This window comes from Lepidothrix coronata, unplaced genomic scaffold (assembly GCF_001604755.1).
Source record: "Lepidothrix coronata isolate B3197 unplaced genomic scaffold, Lepidothrix_coronata-1.0 Scaffold323, whole genome shotgun sequence".
Classification (NCBI taxonomy): domain Eukaryota; kingdom Metazoa; phylum Chordata; class Aves; order Passeriformes; family Pipridae; genus Lepidothrix; species Lepidothrix coronata.
The window spans coordinates 312,620-330,564 of NW_016690503.1; the positions used below are offsets into that span (position 1 = coordinate 312,620).

General features: G+C 40.6%; 1 protein-coding gene across 5 annotated transcripts in view; it reads left to right on the plus strand.

The window, feature by feature from the left end:
• Nucleotides 1-17,945, plus strand: part of ADARB1 (adenosine deaminase, RNA specific B1) — a 70,174-nt gene that overhangs the window by 14,915 nt on the left and 37,314 nt on the right. For 3 of the 5 annotated variants that reach the window (XM_017838069.1, XM_017838065.1, XM_017838070.1), the window contains exons 1-2: nt 13,330-13,400; nt 15,744-15,818. In XM_017838069.1, coding sequence (XP_017693558.1) covers nt 13,376-13,400; nt 15,744-15,818 — 100 coding nt within the window. In that variant the 5' untranslated portion in view covers nt 13,330-13,375. Of the gene's footprint in view, nt 1-5,932; nt 5,970-13,329; nt 13,401-15,743; nt 15,819-17,945 lie in introns of those variants that run through there. The other 2 variants (XM_017838067.1, XM_017838068.1) reach the window with 1 other exon arrangement.

The following is a 17,945-nucleotide window of genomic DNA, read 5'->3' on the forward strand; positions in this document are numbered from 1 at the left end:
GGGACAGGACAAGGGGGAATGGCTTCCCACTGACAGACAGCAGGGTTAGATGGGATAGTGGGAAGAAATTCTTCCCTGTGAGGGTGGGGAGGCCCTGGCACAGGTTGCCCAGAGAAGCTGTGGCTGCTCCATCCCTGGAAGTGTCCAAGGCCAAGTTGGACGGGGCTTGGAGCAACCTGGGCTAGTGGAAGGTGTCCCTGCCCTGGAAGGTGTCCCCTCCCTGGCAGCGGGGTTGGAACAAGATGGTCTTTAAGGTCCCTTTCAACCCAAACCATTCTGTGTTCCTGTGATTCTATGAAATGTGTACAGTGTCTGTGTTAAGCCCTTTTTCCAGTCTGTAGATTTTAGTTTGGTGAAGTCTTTTTTACTGAAGTTGCAGCACCCTCTTCTACTGCTTTATCTTCATCTTGGTGGTATAAACTGCAATCAAGTTGCCTCTCACCAACAAACTTAAAGAATTCTTTGGTTAGGTGTTTAAAAGTAGAAGTCTCAGAATAAGGTGCCTTGGTTTGGCACTCCTGAAGCAATAAAGTTCATTTAGGGACTGTGGAGAGTGACTTTGCACTGTAAAAGCTAGAGAAAATATTCATACGTCCTTAGTGCAGGACATAATCTCATGTTTGTGCACACTGCTGAACTGAGTGATATTTATTTGGCATCTTTTATTATTCTGTGGCATTTTTCTGAAGACTAATGTTAAGTACAAAGTGCTCACATGCATCTAATCTTTGCCTTAGGGTAGGAGTAAGACTGCAAATAATCAGTCTGCCTTATTCTGGAGGCTGAAAAGTATCGCTGCTGTTCAAAGAGAGAAAGATTTGCATTCCTGTAATATATGCTGAACCCACGTAAAAGAAGCATGAAGGAGGTTGTACAGGTGTTTTTTTAGAATGTGTTGAGCTGAACCCCCTGGTCAATCACTGTAGCAGAGACAAGAGCTTCCAGCAGCTTTATCAGTTGACGCAGGAACGTCTGCTGCAAAGAAGTGGGGCATCTCCCTCCAGTGCCAAAATTGGTCAGTGTGGCTGGGATGGGTGGGTTGTCCTGTCCTTGTTGGTCCTGTAGCCTAAATTCCTGTCCACAGTGTATCTGTAGTCCAGACTAAGGGTTTTTTTTTAGCTGTTGTCTAAAAAGTACTAATACTTTTGATTTCTTAAATTCCATTGCCTTTCAAAAGCTGCTGCTTAGTCTGGAGGTTGCATTATTGTACTATTTCAGTTTGACTAATGTTTAAAACAGCTAAATGAGTAATGTAAATGTTTAAACATTACCTATAGTGAAATCATCAACAAGATTAAAGCTTAAGTTCCCCTGAACACATTTATGGTAATTTTGCTCATGTGAATAATTCCTTTGGCTTCAATCACATTCTCTTTTAAGGTAACTGCTCTTACCCATGCTTTTACAGATGATCCTCTAAAAGGAGGAGTGGCATTAAAATCATTGATTTTGAAATCATTTTGTTTCAAGTACTGAAATTTTGTGTTGAGGCTTTAGGCTGTCAATTGTACCAAGGCATCAGCTAATACAATTTTTCAAACATAAGAGATGACAAAATTAAAAGTCAGAAATAAAGAGTTCTCCGCTGGTATTATGTGAATATGTGAAACTATTTTTCATGAGAGAATGTTTGAAAAATAATTTGTGCTGTGTTTGCTCTGAATATTGAATATTTGAGTATTCCAGAATAAATGAGGAACATATTATTATTTGATACCTGCAGTAAAAGCAGTCACTGCTTGGATATTATGACATGGAGTAGCATCCTTTTGTTTTCTACCCATAGATTCCTGTTGCTTAATAGCTGCTGAATTTTCATAGCTTTTGAAGTGTCAGTGAACTTGGTTTCAGTGTCTTACAAACAAATGCTTTCTATACATAAGTTCAAAAAGAGTTTGTTTTATGTCAAGGGAAGGAGACACATTTGACAGCTTTTGTATCACGTATAAACAGCACTTATTGCTTTTTCCAATTGCAACATGTATGTCCTTTTCTCCTAAGCTTTTTTTTTTTTCATTGTGGTGACCAGTTGCTAGACTTTCTTAATTTGTTTTAGAATTTTAAATGAGCAATTCAAAAGGACCATAGGGATTGTGGTTTGGATTTGGGCTGTTATTTCTTTAGTTCATTCTGATAAACTGAGGTAGTTGCCATCACAGATGTCAAACTGTTTCTTCAGGTTTAGATGGAAAAACTGTTTTGAGAGGAAAACCCAGTTCTGTAGTTGTGCTGTTCAACTGAGTTTATAGTTTACAGCAGAGACTCTTCTACTTTGTGCACGAAAAGACATGTCATGTCATAGAATCACAGAATGAGCTGAGTTGGAAGGGACCCATCAGGATCATCAAGTCCAACTCCTGGCCCTACACAGGACACCCCAAGAACCCCACCATGTGCCTGAGAGTGTTGTCCAAACTCTCCTTGAACTCATGTCCTTTATTTCATACTAACACTGTTGTTTTCTGGGATCAGGAACCAAGTCTGCCATGAAGGCATCTCTCATGTTCCCTAAACAACTTCCACACAGGCAGGCAGTGATAGAACAAGGGGGAATGGTTTTAAACTGAGAGAGGAGAGATTTAGCTTAGATGTTTGGAAGAAATTCTTCCCTGTGAGGGTGGTGAGACACTGGCACAGGTTGTCCAGAGAAGCTGTGGCTGCCCCATCCCTGGAAGTGTCCAAGACCAGGTTGGACAGGGCTTGGAGCAACCTGGGCTAGTGGAAAGTGTCCTTGCCCATGGCAGAGTGTGGAATGAGATAAGCTTTAAGATTCCTTCCAACCCAAACCATCCTGTAATTCTGTGAGCTGAAAAATGCAGTTGATTTTCCACCTCTAGGCAGTGCTATTCCCTAAGCCAGTGGGAAAATTGGAAGGGCAGAGGACACCAGATTTTACATACCTGTAGTTTTTGTCATGTGTAGGCAGTTGAGATGCCTCAGCAGATTTCTTTTTTTTTTTTTCAACACTGGAGAAGTAAAATAAATAGGAAAGTAACTACATAAAGATTGGAAGTAGTGTTTTTTTATCCTGGCCATGCAACTGTTGCTGAGTGCCTCCAGGTAGCTACCATGAGTTTGGGTGGGTTTTGCTGGTTTGTGTCTTGAGGTGGTACCTCCTGTCAGTTGTGGGTGGCTGTTTTGGAGGTCTGGTGATGTGCCTCTGCTCCTCTGTGCTGGAGGAGATGTACCTGGGATGGGACAGGGAGATGTACCTGGGATTTGGGCACGGGGACAGTCATAGCTGCCGAGGTTTGGTCACAAGAACCCTCATCACTTGCTCAGCCAAGGAGGCCTTCATTGCCTTTAAGGAAGGAGATCTTAATCATTTAAGGAGAGCCCTGAAATCTTTCTTAAATATTTTAGGACTGTTTGTTGATGGAAGAAGACCTCAGAATTTTAGCTGGATACTCCTAAGGAAGTTTTTCAAGGGCCAGCAGGTTGCCTCCAAGAAACTAGAGGTGCTGTTCCATACATGAGGTGCAGTCTGTGTAATGAAGTTAGTTATCAGTTGTCTGTTTGGATGCTTGTTACCTGGGAACGTTTTCAGTTGATCTCTAAAAAGCTATTATTTAGAGATATTCCTGAACGGAATATTGTTGTGTTCTTCAGATGACTTTCAAGTATCTTTTGCTGCCCTGGGAGAAATCACGAGCACGTTTCTGAACTTCTTAGAGTAAATTAAGTCGCTACTAAGGGATGAAGAACTGGTTTACTGATTTTTATTTTTCCTTTATTTTTTTGGAAGGTAACAGCGAAGTACTGAGCTCCTAGAGGAGCCCCTTCTGGCAGGCTCTCCCTGCAGAAGGTGTTAGGGAAGCATGTCATGACTTGAACAAGCCCCAGAATATCCATCTGCCACTGGGCAGAGCCAGGTAGGACGTGCTGGAGATGAGAGTTTTGTTCCTGGCTTTTATAACATAGCATAGAAAGGGAAATACCACTGTTTAAAGTTGTCACTGGTCTAAGGTGTTACAAGTCTCAGTTTTTCCTCCACCTGTCTTCACTGCTCATAGTAAAACAAAAATGAAAAATAAGCTTTTTTTTTTGTGGTTCTTACCCTGGCTGGTTCTTTCCCTATAAAACTGACTGCAACTGTCAATACATAAGGATTTTTGGTATTTAGTGGTAAACTCAGTTTAAGTCCAAGTCTCAATGGATTGTTTTTAGTTTGTTGGAATATCAGGGAATTATCAACTGTAGTAATATGGCATATAAGGCAGATAATATAAAGTCTAAAATAACTCAAGGATATGCTAGTATGAAAACTTAGTTAAAAACTCATGTAGAAAGAGGATTATCAAAACCTTATTTTTAAAACAAAGTATGGTTTTGGTGGATGTTGCCACAAATATGTGGTTTTCACATAACATCTAATTTATAGCTCATATTTCAAGGGTTTGGAAGAATTGTGGGTATGGGAATGGTAGGTTGGGACTTTGTGGACCCCGCTTTGAGTTTTCTGGGCATTTTTTCTGCTTCATGCTAAGACCAGTGTGGTATTGGTATTTATTTTTTATTTTTCTTGGAAAAAGCCACCATGAAATGTTGAGAAATTGAAATGTCTTTGGGGGGGGGGAAAGCTGAGATTGAATTAGTGCAATACTCGAGTATGTGGACTTTAAATATTGTGTCAGATCCCTCCCTGACCAAAGCAGTTTAAGATCCGAGATGCACATCCATCCGTGTGTGTTGTCCGTGGCTGTGCTCTGTGTGGCTTCGATTCAGGGAAGGTTTCTGTAGAGTGCCAGCACCCTCTCGTGGGCAGTGTGACGGCTGAGAATTTGTGTGACTTGCTGAACCGTTTCAGAGCAGTGTATCTTCACACTGATAAGGTCCCGTCAATATTTTCTTAGAACTAGGAGGTTATCTATAAAATTAAAGCTGCCTGCTCCCGATCCAACAGCTGTGCCTATTCATGGAAATAAAATTTCTCGTAGCATTTCTCCTCCCTGTTGTCCTGTATCCTTTTTAGAATCATGGAATCACTGAATGGTTTGGTTGGAAGAGACCTTAAAGATCATCCAGGTCCAACCCCATGGGCAGGGAAGGAGAGGAGTTTACCCTAAATCTGCCACTTCTCCTCCACCCCACTGCTGGTAGTTGAGGGATTTTCCAGTTTTGCAGAGAGTGCTGACTGATGGCAGTGGGATCAAGAAACTGGTATTTGGAAAGGGGATTGTTGTATGAGGTGCTGTTTGTGTGGATTGAAATCAACCCCTACAAATGAAACTGAAGATCTAAATTTAAAATATTTAACAAGATGACAACTCTGGATTTGCGTGCAGGATGAATTGGCTGTGATAACTTAGAAAGATAAGAACCTCCTTTAAAACTGTTTAAGATTTTTCCTCCAGTTAGCTGTTACTTCCCTTGGCAGCACTGGGTAGCTGCATCGAGTATCTTTTAAATGATGTTGGAAATACTGATGTGACTTACTGAGAGATCTAGGCTGCTCAGTTTTTCTCTCTGAATAGTGACCATTTTTGCCTTGGAAACACATCTTAAACACATTTCTGACAATCACAGGTGTGTGGGGAGTCCTTCAGAAAAATAAGTTGATTTCAGTTTTAAGCCATTATTTGCCACATTTTTGCTGACCCTTTCTCCTAGAAGGTGCAGAGATTGCAGATTGGGTTCAGCTAAATAGCTTCTTGTACCTCAGTGGTGTTTCTGAGCTTCATATTAAGTATCTACAGTCTTTTTTTTTTTTTTAATTTTTTTTTTTCCCAACCAGGAATGTCCAGAATGGTCTGTCCCTTGCCCTTTGCTGGGATCACAAAGGACTGGGCTCTGAGACTCTGTATATTCAGTGTGGACTGTTTACTTTTCAAGAATCAGAAAGTTGTCCCTTTTAAAGTCAGGAGTTGCCATTTGTGGTGCGCTTAAATTTGCAAAGAACCAAACAACTAACTTGTGTTTTCTCTTTTTGCAGGTTGCAGAATCAGCATGTGTCTCCAATAGTTAAAAAGGTAAGCACACCATATTTTGCAAACATGCAGCAGGATACTCTGTTTCCTGATTGATGCATTTAGGTCATAACTTAGAGGAGGAGAGACTTCATCTTAATATATTTTAAATGGGTTTTTAACAATTGATTGTTTTATGTGAAACTTTTATGTTTGTACTCTAAATCCCTTCAAAGCTGTTGGATCAGCACAGTTTGAAAACAGAGAGATTATTGGTTAGAAATATCTAACAATATCAAGTTGATATTACAAAAACTTCATTACTCTTTTGGCTACAAATTTGCATCCAATCCGTATTAATAAAGTAAATAATCAAAGCTGGCATGTAGGAGAGTTTGCCAGGTGTTTGAGCAAAGCTTAATAACTGATTTTGGTGGGAAAGGAGGAAATAGGTCCCATTTAAAATTCTATCTCTTAGTACCAAACATCACCCTACCCACGTGACTGTTTTGGGTTTTTTAAATCATTTTATGAAATAGCTTCAAGATTCTTGAGTCTCTTTTAACCTCCTTTAAGACTATTTTAGATTTTTCCTCCAGTTAGCTGTTACTTCCCTTGGCATCACTGAGTAGCTGCATCGAGTATCTTTTAAATGAAGTTGGAAATACTGATGTGACTTACTGGGAGATCTAGGCTGCTCAGTTTTTCTCTCTGAATAGTGACCATTTTTGCCTTGGAAACACATCTTAAACACATTTCTGACAGTCACAAGTATGTGAGGAGTCCTTCAGAAATAAAATACATTAAAAATTAGATGCTCAGTCCTCAAAGTAAGCCAGTAAGAAGGATACAGACAAAGGATACAAAACTTGATAAGAAATATATGTTCCAAAATAGTTTATTGTGGAACAAACCTGCAAACATCCTAGGTTATTTCTAATTTGGAGTGGGGCTCTTGACTTCCTTGGTCGAGGGAGCAATAGATGCAACCTCAATTATTTATGTAACAGCAGATGGTGCTGTTGGAGTGGATTTAATCACATGAGGAGTAAACTCCAAGCTGAGGTATATCAGAGCTCTCAGGGTTCCTGATGTGCAGCCAGCAGCTCTGTGATCTGGGATTTGCTGTTCTCAGGCTGTAGTTAGCCTCTACTAATTCTAGCAGTTGCTGCTAATTTATATTCATTCTTGCTGAAGTACACTAAACTAGAAGGAAAACTGCTGTTGGCCTGTAATAATGCTTTTCCCGTGTTCGAAAAATACACAACTTGCTTGTGGGGGCAAAAAAATAAAAAAGATCACTAAAAGTGCTTACCAAATACAGTGTGACTATTTCTTTGAAGAATTTCTAAAGTAAGCTGATAGTAGGGGCCAAATCTGTAAGAAAATGGGATTTTTAAGGATGGTTTTGGTGCATAGAGATTTTCATGTGATATATTAAAAAATATATGGTATGTGAGATATAAAAAAATAAATATATATATATTTATTTTTTTATATGTATAAAATAGAGGCTGCACCATGGCCTCGAGCCTCCTGCTGCCAGGGAACCTGGATGGGAAGGGACTAGAGGTGCCACAGCTACAGAGTCTCCAGGTTGGGCTCATAAACCCTTTGTGACAACACCCCATCTATCACAAGCCATAAATCCATGGAGACCTAGGCTGGCTTTGTTCCACTGAACTAGGTGATGGAGGGGAGAACTGAGAAGATGCTGAAGTTTTCTCGGTCTTGCTGTGTTGTTTCTGATCTTGCCTGGATTAGTTTACCTCGGGGGTTTGTATGGAGTACGCTCCAGTTGTTCAGTGTCTCTGTGTTCCTGGTTCAGTGATGCAGGAGAAATGGGAGTATTCAAGGTGTGTGGATCCCAAATTCCATCTGAGAGCTGCTTTTTCTTTGGAGAGTAGGCAGTCCAGTTTCTCCTTATGCCTCGGTGCGTGTCAAATCTGTGAAACACAAGATGTTATGGGATTTACTGCTTTCAGCATGCACGTTAACACTGAAGTTTTGTTCTGGTGTGCAGCATTTACCTCCTTGCACTTGGCTTTCAACTTGCTTTTGTCTAATCATGCAGAGCTTATAATATATTTAAGGGTACTGGATTTTTAATTTCATACACATTACAGATTGCTTATTCAGGGTTGTTCAGTCTGGAGAAGAGAAGGCTCTGAGGAGACCTCATTGCAACCTTCCAGTTCTGAAAGGGGGCTTGTGAAAAAGAGGGAGAGTGACTTTTGACACAGGCAGATAGTGATAGAACAAGGGAAAATAGTTTTAAACTGTAAGAGGAGAGATTCAGATTAGAAATTAGGAAGAAATTCTTCCCTGTGAGGGTGGTGAGGCCCTGGCACGGGTTGCCCAGAGAAACTGTCAATGCCTCATCCCTGGAAGTGTTCAAGGCCAGTTTGGACAGGGCTTGGTCTAGTAGAAAGCATCCCTACCCATGGCAGGAGGTTGGAACAAGATGAGCTTTTTTTTAAGGTCCTTTCCAACCCAAACCACTGGTCTGTGATTTGACTCTATGATGTTTTTTCTTTCCTAAAGCTGTTGTTAGTGTTCCACCTGCAAGTGAATGTAGTTGGTCACTAAGTTTCTCTCCCAAGTGCACTGTGTACATTCCTTAGTCAGTCAGATTTAAGAGACCTTTTTCTTTCTTAAAAGCTGTCAGCCTTGAAGCTGAGATTGTCTCAGGTCTTCTTCCTGAGTCTTACACCCCAGAGTCACTTTGCCTTGGGGAGCAGAGGTAGAGTAGGAGCTGCTTTTGGGGAGAAGAGCTTTGGGGGTGACTCTTTTCAGTCTTTACACCAAGTTCTGTGAACGAAATCTCTGACAGGTTAGGGCAGATAAATTAATTATTAAAACCAAAATAACTTTTTAACTTCAAATACCTAATGCAGCAACTCTTCTCTGAAAAGGAAGGAGAAATACGTGTTGTTATGTATATCTTTCTGGAATGTTGTGAGAACAATGTGGTGAAAGTTTCAGTGGCTTGGAAGAATTATGGTAAAGAGCTCAGTGGTTTCACAGGCTGTTTTTTGCATTTAACAAAGTGTGCTGTTTTCTCAGAGGAGCAAAATGACTTCTCATCCCCCTAAGGGGTGATTTTTCCTTTTCTCTCTGTATATCAATGTTGCTGTTCCTTCAAAGCCATGTAGACATAGATACCTCACCCTCCACGTCCTTGCTCTGTCATACACAGCTTATTGGGGATTGAGACGTGAAACTTGGGCTGAAAGTGTTAATTAGTGTGCAGAAGAGCGTGCTAAATTAGGCACAGCGCTAGTTTGGTGAGTTGCTTTTAGATGGGACTCATTTCCTCCTGGGCATCTTAGTGGTCAACACGTGGTAGCATGGCTATGGCATTGATGGCTTGTTCCTCCATGGCAAGTTCTCCTTTTTAAATTGTGTCAGCTGAGCTCAAAACATCCTGTTGCTATTTCTTCATCCTCAGAGAAGTAGTGTCCATTAACATCGATGCTGAAGTAGAACTTCAGGTCCTCTGAAGTGGGGAAGTTTGAAGCCTTTAGTGCTTAGGCTTCAGACAAAAATGATTTAAGTCAACAAGTTGACTCAATCTCTGCTTTCCGTAACTGACTGGAGGTGAAAAAGCTGGTACCTGGGACCTGAAGAACGATTATCATAGGGTGGAGCTCCTTGCTAGCATTTCAACCCAATCCCAGTGGTGACCTCGAGCTTGTTGCTTTTGGCTAGTGAAATACTGCTGATTTAAGATGCCAGTGGCAATGTTTTTCAAAAAAGGTCAACCTGGATAGTTGTCAAAATATGACGGTGCATGTAAGTCATCTACCTGAGTTCATCCAGTTTCAGTGGTGTGCTGTGTTCCAAAGAGCCAAGGCCTGATGTACTGAAAAATAAAGGTCTGACTGCAGCTGAAGGTGACTGGTCAGAGAAATCTCATCACTGAAGAAACCTGTGGAGCTTGCACCTGCAAGCATTCCCTGCTGGAGCGTGCTTTTTTTGCCCTGTGAGGTTTAATCTGAAGGCAGGATTAAAGGATAGCTGCAACCCCCAGGCTGTGCTGATGATCCATAGGATCCACAGGATGAACGTGTGTTTGGTTGGTTGCTCAGATGGGGGAAACAGAATAATACCACATCATCCCATGATGTCACATGTTGCTTTTTAGTTTATGAAAAGGCTGGAAAATGCCACAGTTTATGTTGACATTGGGAAGGCTCTTGGTCAGACCTGATGTACAAACCCTTGCATGTAAAATCTGTGACTAAAACATATTTTCAGATTGGGGTATTTATGCATTCCTGCTATTCTCAAATATATTTTGTGCATTTTTGAGGCAGTGCATGAAATGTGAACATGAGAAACAGTTATAAAGGATGCCTAAGGCATCTTGGGTTTATGCACTAGGGCGTATAAATATTTCCTTGCTTATGTCTCTCCTTGTTTCTGAGCTTCAAGAATGAAGAGTTGCCCACCTTTTTTGATAACAAAATAAAATTATTTCTGCCTTTCCACGCCCAGCAGTGATGGTATCTTTGATACAGCCCTTCTAAGAGAACTGTCCTTCCTTGCCCCTTCTACGTGGCGAAGAGTTAATTGTCACATGTGCCTCTTGCAGCGGGTAGGGGTGAGCTGCATCCTGCCTTCATCCTTGTTCACTGGGCTGTGCATCGGTGCACTCCAGGCTTTGAGGAGGTGGGGAAAGAGAGCACAGGGCTAACCCTCCTTTTGGGAATACCTTGCTGCCACTTTGGGAGGGGGCCAGGGGGCTGGTGGGGAGTAGGTGGGTGCATGGCATTCCCTCAAGCCGTGGTTCTCAGCATGGGGACCTCCTGTAGCCCGGCCCGACCGCGCTGGAAACGGAGAAGGACGAAACGATCGGAGAGGAAAGGTATTGTTTTAATTGCTGCGTGGTTGAGACAAAGTAGTCGAAGGAGGGGTTGTGGTGGTGGTGCAAATGTGGTTTTCAGGTGAGGCTTGAACCTTCACTGCAAAGTGCAACTTCAGTGTTTGTGGTTCGGGTTCATGAGAAATTCGATTTGTCAGAAATATTTTGAGCAAGATCCTTCAATGTTTCCCAGCATTTTATTTCACTTGGCTTTCAAAGTTTGGAAGGAGAGGACTTTTTTAACAAATAGGAAACTTCTCTAAAACTGCAGCTTTCTAGCATATGCTGTCATCCAATAGTTCTGTGTCATCTCTCAAGTTATGGGTTTTTTTGCATATATGCCATTTTCTGTATGTAAAACATTGTTAGCTGCTAAATTTCCCTTTCAAGGTAAATTTAGGTTTTCTCTCAATGATGAGGATAAACCAAGCTAGTTTTTAAGATATTTGACAACTCTTTTTTTATATGCAGTGAATACCTGGAATATCCAAACAAAAGAAATGTAGGTTATCTCTCTCTATGTCCTCATGTGGGGTGTACTTGCTATTGCCAACATTTACTTAAAAATGTTTCAAGCAATCTCTTGGAGAAATAAAGGCATATACTGTTGTGTTAGCTGGTACATTTTTAAGTACTTCTGATGTTCTTCCTATCTTTAGAAATACTCTATGGGAATTAAAGACTTCAAAACCGAAAGAGAATTAAAAGTGGACTTTTTCCTGGCTCTACTTAAATTAGCATATATTTAGATGTTGTTTTCCTGTTTGAAGTGGCTGGCTTGTAATGCATCTAGAAAAGGAAAGATGTTTGTAGTCTGAATATTGCAGGGTGTGCTGTTGTGCAGAATCCCTTGGCTTCAGCAAGTGAATTTAGGTAACAGCTGGATGGAGGTTTGTTGCTCCATGTTAAATGCCCTGTACTTACTACACTAGCATAGTACAGTCAAAACCTCAATTTATTTTAGCAGTATACCTGAGAGAAAACAGTTCCTGCAGCCATGGAGAGGCTTCCTCCACACAGAATGTGCTGTCAATGCACTGACCCGAATCAGTTAATATTTACATCAGTTATTCTTCATTGCTCTTTTTGAAAGTTCTGTTAATCTCTGAGCAGCAGTTAACCTTCTTCCTTTACTCTTATGGGTTTTTTTTTCTGAAATAAAAGTTTTTCCAGTGCTCTCGGAGAATGTTACTGTAGTTGTGTCCCTTATCCCAGAGCAGGATTTTAGCAACAAAACTTGAGGGTTTGTCATACCAGCTTCAGTGAAGTCCTTTTGGAAGCTATCCTTGCTCAGGTGCCACTGACCATTACCCGACCTCAGTGTGGAGGCTTTGTGTCTGTAGGACCTGAGAAGTTTCTTGATGTCTGTCGCTAAATGGGTTATTTTCAGCAAATGTATTCATTAATGCAGTTTTGCTGCTTTATAAAGGTTTGGAAGGTCAAAGAAGTTGGAAATGCTTTTACTTCTTCAGTGGGAAATGATAAGTGAATCATTAATGACTTTCAGAAGTAATCAATCATGCCTTGGCAAGAGGCTACTTTTTCTGTAGTGAGCAGCCTGGGCTCAGAGACCTTTTTTGTGAAAAAAATCTCCTTGAACACTGGCAGGGTTGGGGCATCCACAACATTCATACAGTTTGAGTATTCATACAGTTTGCTGTCATGAGACAGGGACTCTGCCAGCCTGAGGTGAGGTAGCCAGGACTGTGGCTGTGTAGCCTGCAGATGGGATGAAATGTTCTGGGAAGTTCTGCATCCTTCTCAGGTCATCAAGAGTGTTTTAGCTTAGAGGATGAACAGTAAAACAGAAATGGGAACAGGGGGGAACAGCTTTAAGCTCAAAGAGAAGAGATTTAGATTAGATGCTGGATGGAAGTTCTTCCCTGTGAGGGTGGCGAGGCCCTGGCACAGGTTGCCCAGAGAAACTATCGATATCCCATCCCTGGAAATGTCCCAGGGCAGGTTGGAGAGGGCTTGGAGCAACCTGGAGGGTGTCCCTGCCCATGGCAGGGGGTGAAATGAGATGAGCTTTAAGGACCCTTCCAACCCAAACCACTCTAAGGTTCTAGGATGATTCTGTGTTTTGTTACCCACCAGTGAAGTTGTAGTGCACAAGGTGAATGGTGGCAGAGGCATGGAAGAAAGTTTGGCACTGTGAAACCCAGAGTTTGCCTAAAGCTTTGATGAATAAGCTGAAGTTTACATAGTCATTTTGTGCATAGTCTTTGAATTAAAAACACAGAGTTCTGTAAATTCTGTGAATTGTTTTAGGCGATCCTGGGAGCCTCAGGGGAAGTAGTACATGTAGATCAAGAATTTCAGTTCTGCACCCATTGCAGTTCTGCTCTGCTGGTGCCAAAATCAGCGAGGAGTTTTACTGCCCTTCTTAATTGTCAGAGTTTTGCAATTTGTTGAGTTGATGCTGCCTGGCTAGTGGAGATCTGAACAGCTTTACTGTGCTCAGAAATGTGGTTTTGTGTCTTTTCTCAGCACCTCCCCTCCCTGTTTGGGGAGATTCCTCTTAGTTACTCGAGTGGGCGTCTTCTGCAGACAGACCTGGGGAGTGAAGAGGATTCATGTTCCCTTCAGGCCCCACACTGGGATGATGATACACATTTGCAATGGTGGTAAATTCAGGATATCTGCTTATGTAGGCTTTGTTTGTGAAGCTGTGTGGTGTGACGACAAACATAGAGATATATTCAGTTCTCATTCTACCATCAGAAGTGTGGCATTAATTATTGTAATAATTGCTAATGGCTGTTTGGCTCTTGCTGTGAAAAGTAACCTGTGAAGATTGTTGAGGGTTTAAGCTGATGATAAACAGATTTCATTGTTTTAAATTACTGAATTACAATACTTAGCATGGATGTTAAAGTTGCAGACTTACACATCTATATGTATTTTTTAATGTCATTCTTAATTTCTCAGTTTCTGATATTTGTTTTTGTAATAGGGTTATCTATTAGTAGTATTATTTATTATTGGTAGTATTATTGGTATTTATTATTAGTGGTATTGTTTTTAGTGTATTAGTTCAGTCTGATTAGTGTATTACTTGTTTCTGCATCCCTACATATCTTTCATTCTTGCATGGAAGTTTTTATGGGGGTTATGTTTTTCTTCTTATGTTACCAAAGCTAAAACCAAGTTGACTTTAAAAAGACCAAATCAGAACAATACAATTCATAATGTTTGGCATTTAGAGCTGTACTCTGGATTTGCAGCATGCTTCTGTATGCTTTGCATGAATTGTCTACTGAAAATGGTGAGTGGGGGTGGACTGTCTGATTTCTTTTTGGACTTGGTAATTACATGTTAAGGATTACTATAGTGTGCAATCTGTGTGTGAAGAACAACATCAGCACAAAGTTCTGCCTTTTGTTATTAGCTAAACTGACTGCAGTTTAATGTCTAGCAGAATGAAAGCTAGATTTTCCCACCAGAGCTGGGAAGAAAAATGGAATAAATTCATTGTTACAGAGCAGGCATTTGGCTACATAAAATTAGCGTGGATTTTATTGTGTCAGCCTTGTCAAGCAACCGTGTTTTATTTATATGGTTCTTCTTCTTGATGACTTTGACTCCACTGTTTGACTTCCACTTAAAGAAGTCCCAAAGCATTGGAATAACAATGTATTTCACATTGGCAGCTGGATGAGAGACACAGGTGTGTGTCCACTGAGTGAAGAGTAAAACATAATATAATAGAGCAGAAACTTCAGTGCTGAGAATTGTGCCATCGTGAAATCAAGCATCATCATCTCTCTGTGAGGGAACACACCTTCCAGTGCTCCCACAGCTTTGCGAGCATAAACCACCTCCTCTTCCCACTCTGTTCTCCCTGTCCCTTCCAGCGGCCGCCTCAGCCCTTGGTTTCACAAGGGTTTGCCATTCCTGGCAGTGTCCTCCCAGGACATCACCAGACCTCTCTTCTTCCCAGCCTGTTTGTAATAGTTCTGGAGTAGGATCAAAGAAGCATTTAAAAGTAGGGCTTCAATCTTCGTTTGATCTGATCATCAGCAAAAGGAATCAAAGTTTGCGGATGTTACATGAAACTAGATTATCTCAGAACGATTTTGCATTTATGTTGTGCTTTACTCCCTTCAGGTACTTTCCAAATATTTAGTTGTGGTAATGAATCAGCAGAAAATGAATGCATTATGATAAAAAAATAAATTGCAATGCAGAGTGGAGAAAGCACAATGCTTAGTTGATGCTTCAGAAAAGCAGTGAGGCAGATACACAAAATTCAACAGACTGACAAGTACAAGACCAATTTCTGTGATTGGATCCACTCCAGTGTAAGAATGTGAAGCCCATTAATACTCCACTACTTTTTCCTTGTTATAATAAGGGATCTTTTGTTAAAAGATTTACTCACTGGGTGATTTTTGGGGTCGCTCATGGCATTATGAGGTTGGAACAATTAGCTAGAAAGCAACAGATATTATGTACTTGATTAGTTTTCAGGAAAAACTGAGCTAGCATAATAAAAAAAAAAAAAAAACCAAACCAAACCATGAAACCCATCACTCTTAAATGACTGCTTTTGATTAGGATAGAAGTGTTGCCTTCTTTCAAACCAAATGCTAGGTATTTACATATTTTGGTGTGAGGTGCTTATATCCACCTTTAGATCAGTCTCTCTTGAAATGGAAGTCCCTGTGGTGAATAAAATCTATTTCCCCAATTCCAGGTAACCTTTATGTAATATCATCTTTTGTTTCAGTTAATTGGAAAGTCCATATGTAGGAGAGAGAGTTCCATTACCCACTCTGGCCTGGTGTGGGGCTGCATCTTTCAGTCATTGATGACCATCTCAGTTTTGGGAGGGATCTCGGATCAGGATTTAAGCAAACATCCCAATGCAAAGCCAGGGCCCAGGCTTCTGCTTTTAAAGGACATTTAGTGCTTTGCCTTGTAAGCTGGTATCTTAAAGCTTAAATATCTCTCTCCCTGTTTTCCAGACAGAAGCAGTCTCCGCCAGCCAAGAAACCAGCAAAAATATTTCACAATGGATGTAGACGATGAAGAAAACATGAGTAAGATGTGTTTATTTACGTAGTAATAAACTCTGTAATAGTTTCTGAAGGTGACTTTTTCTCACAAGCACGGGGATGACTGCAAAGGAACTTGGGATGCAGAAATGAAAATTCTTTAAAATACAATATAGAAGAGTGAGCTGGAGCTTTTGCATTAGAAGTGTTTTAAATATGCTAATCTACTTATACCTTCTGTATTATACTTCACACCTTATATTTTTCTTGTAACAACTGACTAATCAAACAACATATTTCCCTGTTCTGAACCAGCAGTGAAGAAGGGAGGTACCAGTAGTGCCCATGCTAAGGGTTAAGTACCAGTAAGACGTGAGGCATGAGATGAAGGGGATGGAGTTGAGGAGTATAAAATAAAGGAGAGAAAGCAGAAATGGAGAAAGGAAAAGGCAAAGGAGGAGCTGGAAGAGCTCCCTGCGGGTCTCACATAGGGTGATTATTCTTATTAGATTGTCCCAACCCTGAGCTACTGAATTATTAAAGTGCCTTTAAAGTACAAAAATAGTCAAATATAGTGATGATCTTGGTGCAGCAAAGTGCTGTGAGACTGCTAACTCTGGGCTGTAATGAAGAACTGATAACCTGTGAGAAAAGCATTCTCATTAAAACGTTACAGAATATTTGTACTGTTATTTGCCTTTCAACTGTCTTTTTTTTTTTTTTCTGTGAAGCAGAGAATTGTTCTGTTGCTGCTGTGCTGTGCCTGACTGTAAATGACTGCATATGGTGTAATAACAAATGTGCTTATTTTTCCCCTAAGTGACAGTGGCTAAAGGGTGCATCTGGCAAAGGTAACAAACCCAGCAATGTAGGAGCAGCAGAGTTGTAATTCAGTCTGGAGGAGTTACAGAAAAATTTTAGTGCGAGCTAAAGAAGATGGGTCAAACAAACCCCAAACAAACATTCTCCACCCCCAAAAAAACCAAAACAAAGCAAAAAATATTGTCTGAACTAGAATGCATCTTTTCTCCTTAGAGTGAAATAGCAAACTCAACTGGAATATGCTTGCTAACATTTTCTTTTCCTTGGTATAAAAGAAATTACTTCAAATGGAAGCTTTAGCTGTTTCTGAAAGTGGTCTCCCTGAGGAGGACTTCAGAAAAGTAAAGTGTAATTGGGTAATTCACATAAGATAATTTTTTTGATAAAACATCCCTTTTTTCAATAAGGAGTGTAACTGAGCATGAATAAAAGGTGCCTCCCTGAACTGGAGGAATATATCATGTCTTTACAGGGGCATTCTGTCCCTGAGCAAAAGACTACATTTTTGTCTGCTTCCGGGGTTTTTTGCGTGTTAGTGCGTCAAGACGGGAAATCACTCATGGAATTTTTTATCATTCCAGGAGCCTGGCTCCACTGAGTTGTTAAAATTTTCCGTGGAATGCATTTGTATAACGTCAGTTGTGTCCCAGAAGCATGTTTTGAGATGTCGGATCACTTGTGTCCCCTTGGCTGAGCCCAGTTAATAGAAAGTGCCAGATGACCTTCCTTTGCCCATGTGCCCACACAAACATTATGAATTTGAAGTGTTAAATCATCACATTTGAGGGGGAGAAATCAAAGCTTAAATTCTTAAGTTCTTCGCTTTAATTTGTGTGAAGGCATACGCTTTTTTAACTTTTTTATCTCTCTTTATTTTTGTATCTCTTAAAATTGTGGTGGCGTATCAGAAGTTGCCTATTAATTTTTTTTATTGTTTTATGTAACTGCATTTGGGGAAAAGTTTCTTAAAGGAAAGGAATGTGGGCATATGCAGTCTTTGTTACCTGTGGTTTCATAACTGGGATTCCTTTGCAGAAGCCAGAATTAAAATTGTTTTGGTTCAGCTGAAACGTAAGACAGTGATGTTGCTAAATTAACATCTCTGAGAAAACACAGTGTTTCCATCTTCAGCTTTTAAGGTCTTCCTCGTTTATCCATTGGCTATAGCGAAGATGTTACAGGAGATTTGGGGAAAGATATGGTTATTTGGAATATTTTTATTTGTTTTCTGTTGCTTTGCATGGCTGTTACTTCTACAGCACTCTGAACACTTGGGACACCAGCATGTAGCTGTCCTGACCTTTCTCTTTGATAATTTTTCCTCCTTTTTCAAAAAGATGCTCAGAAGAG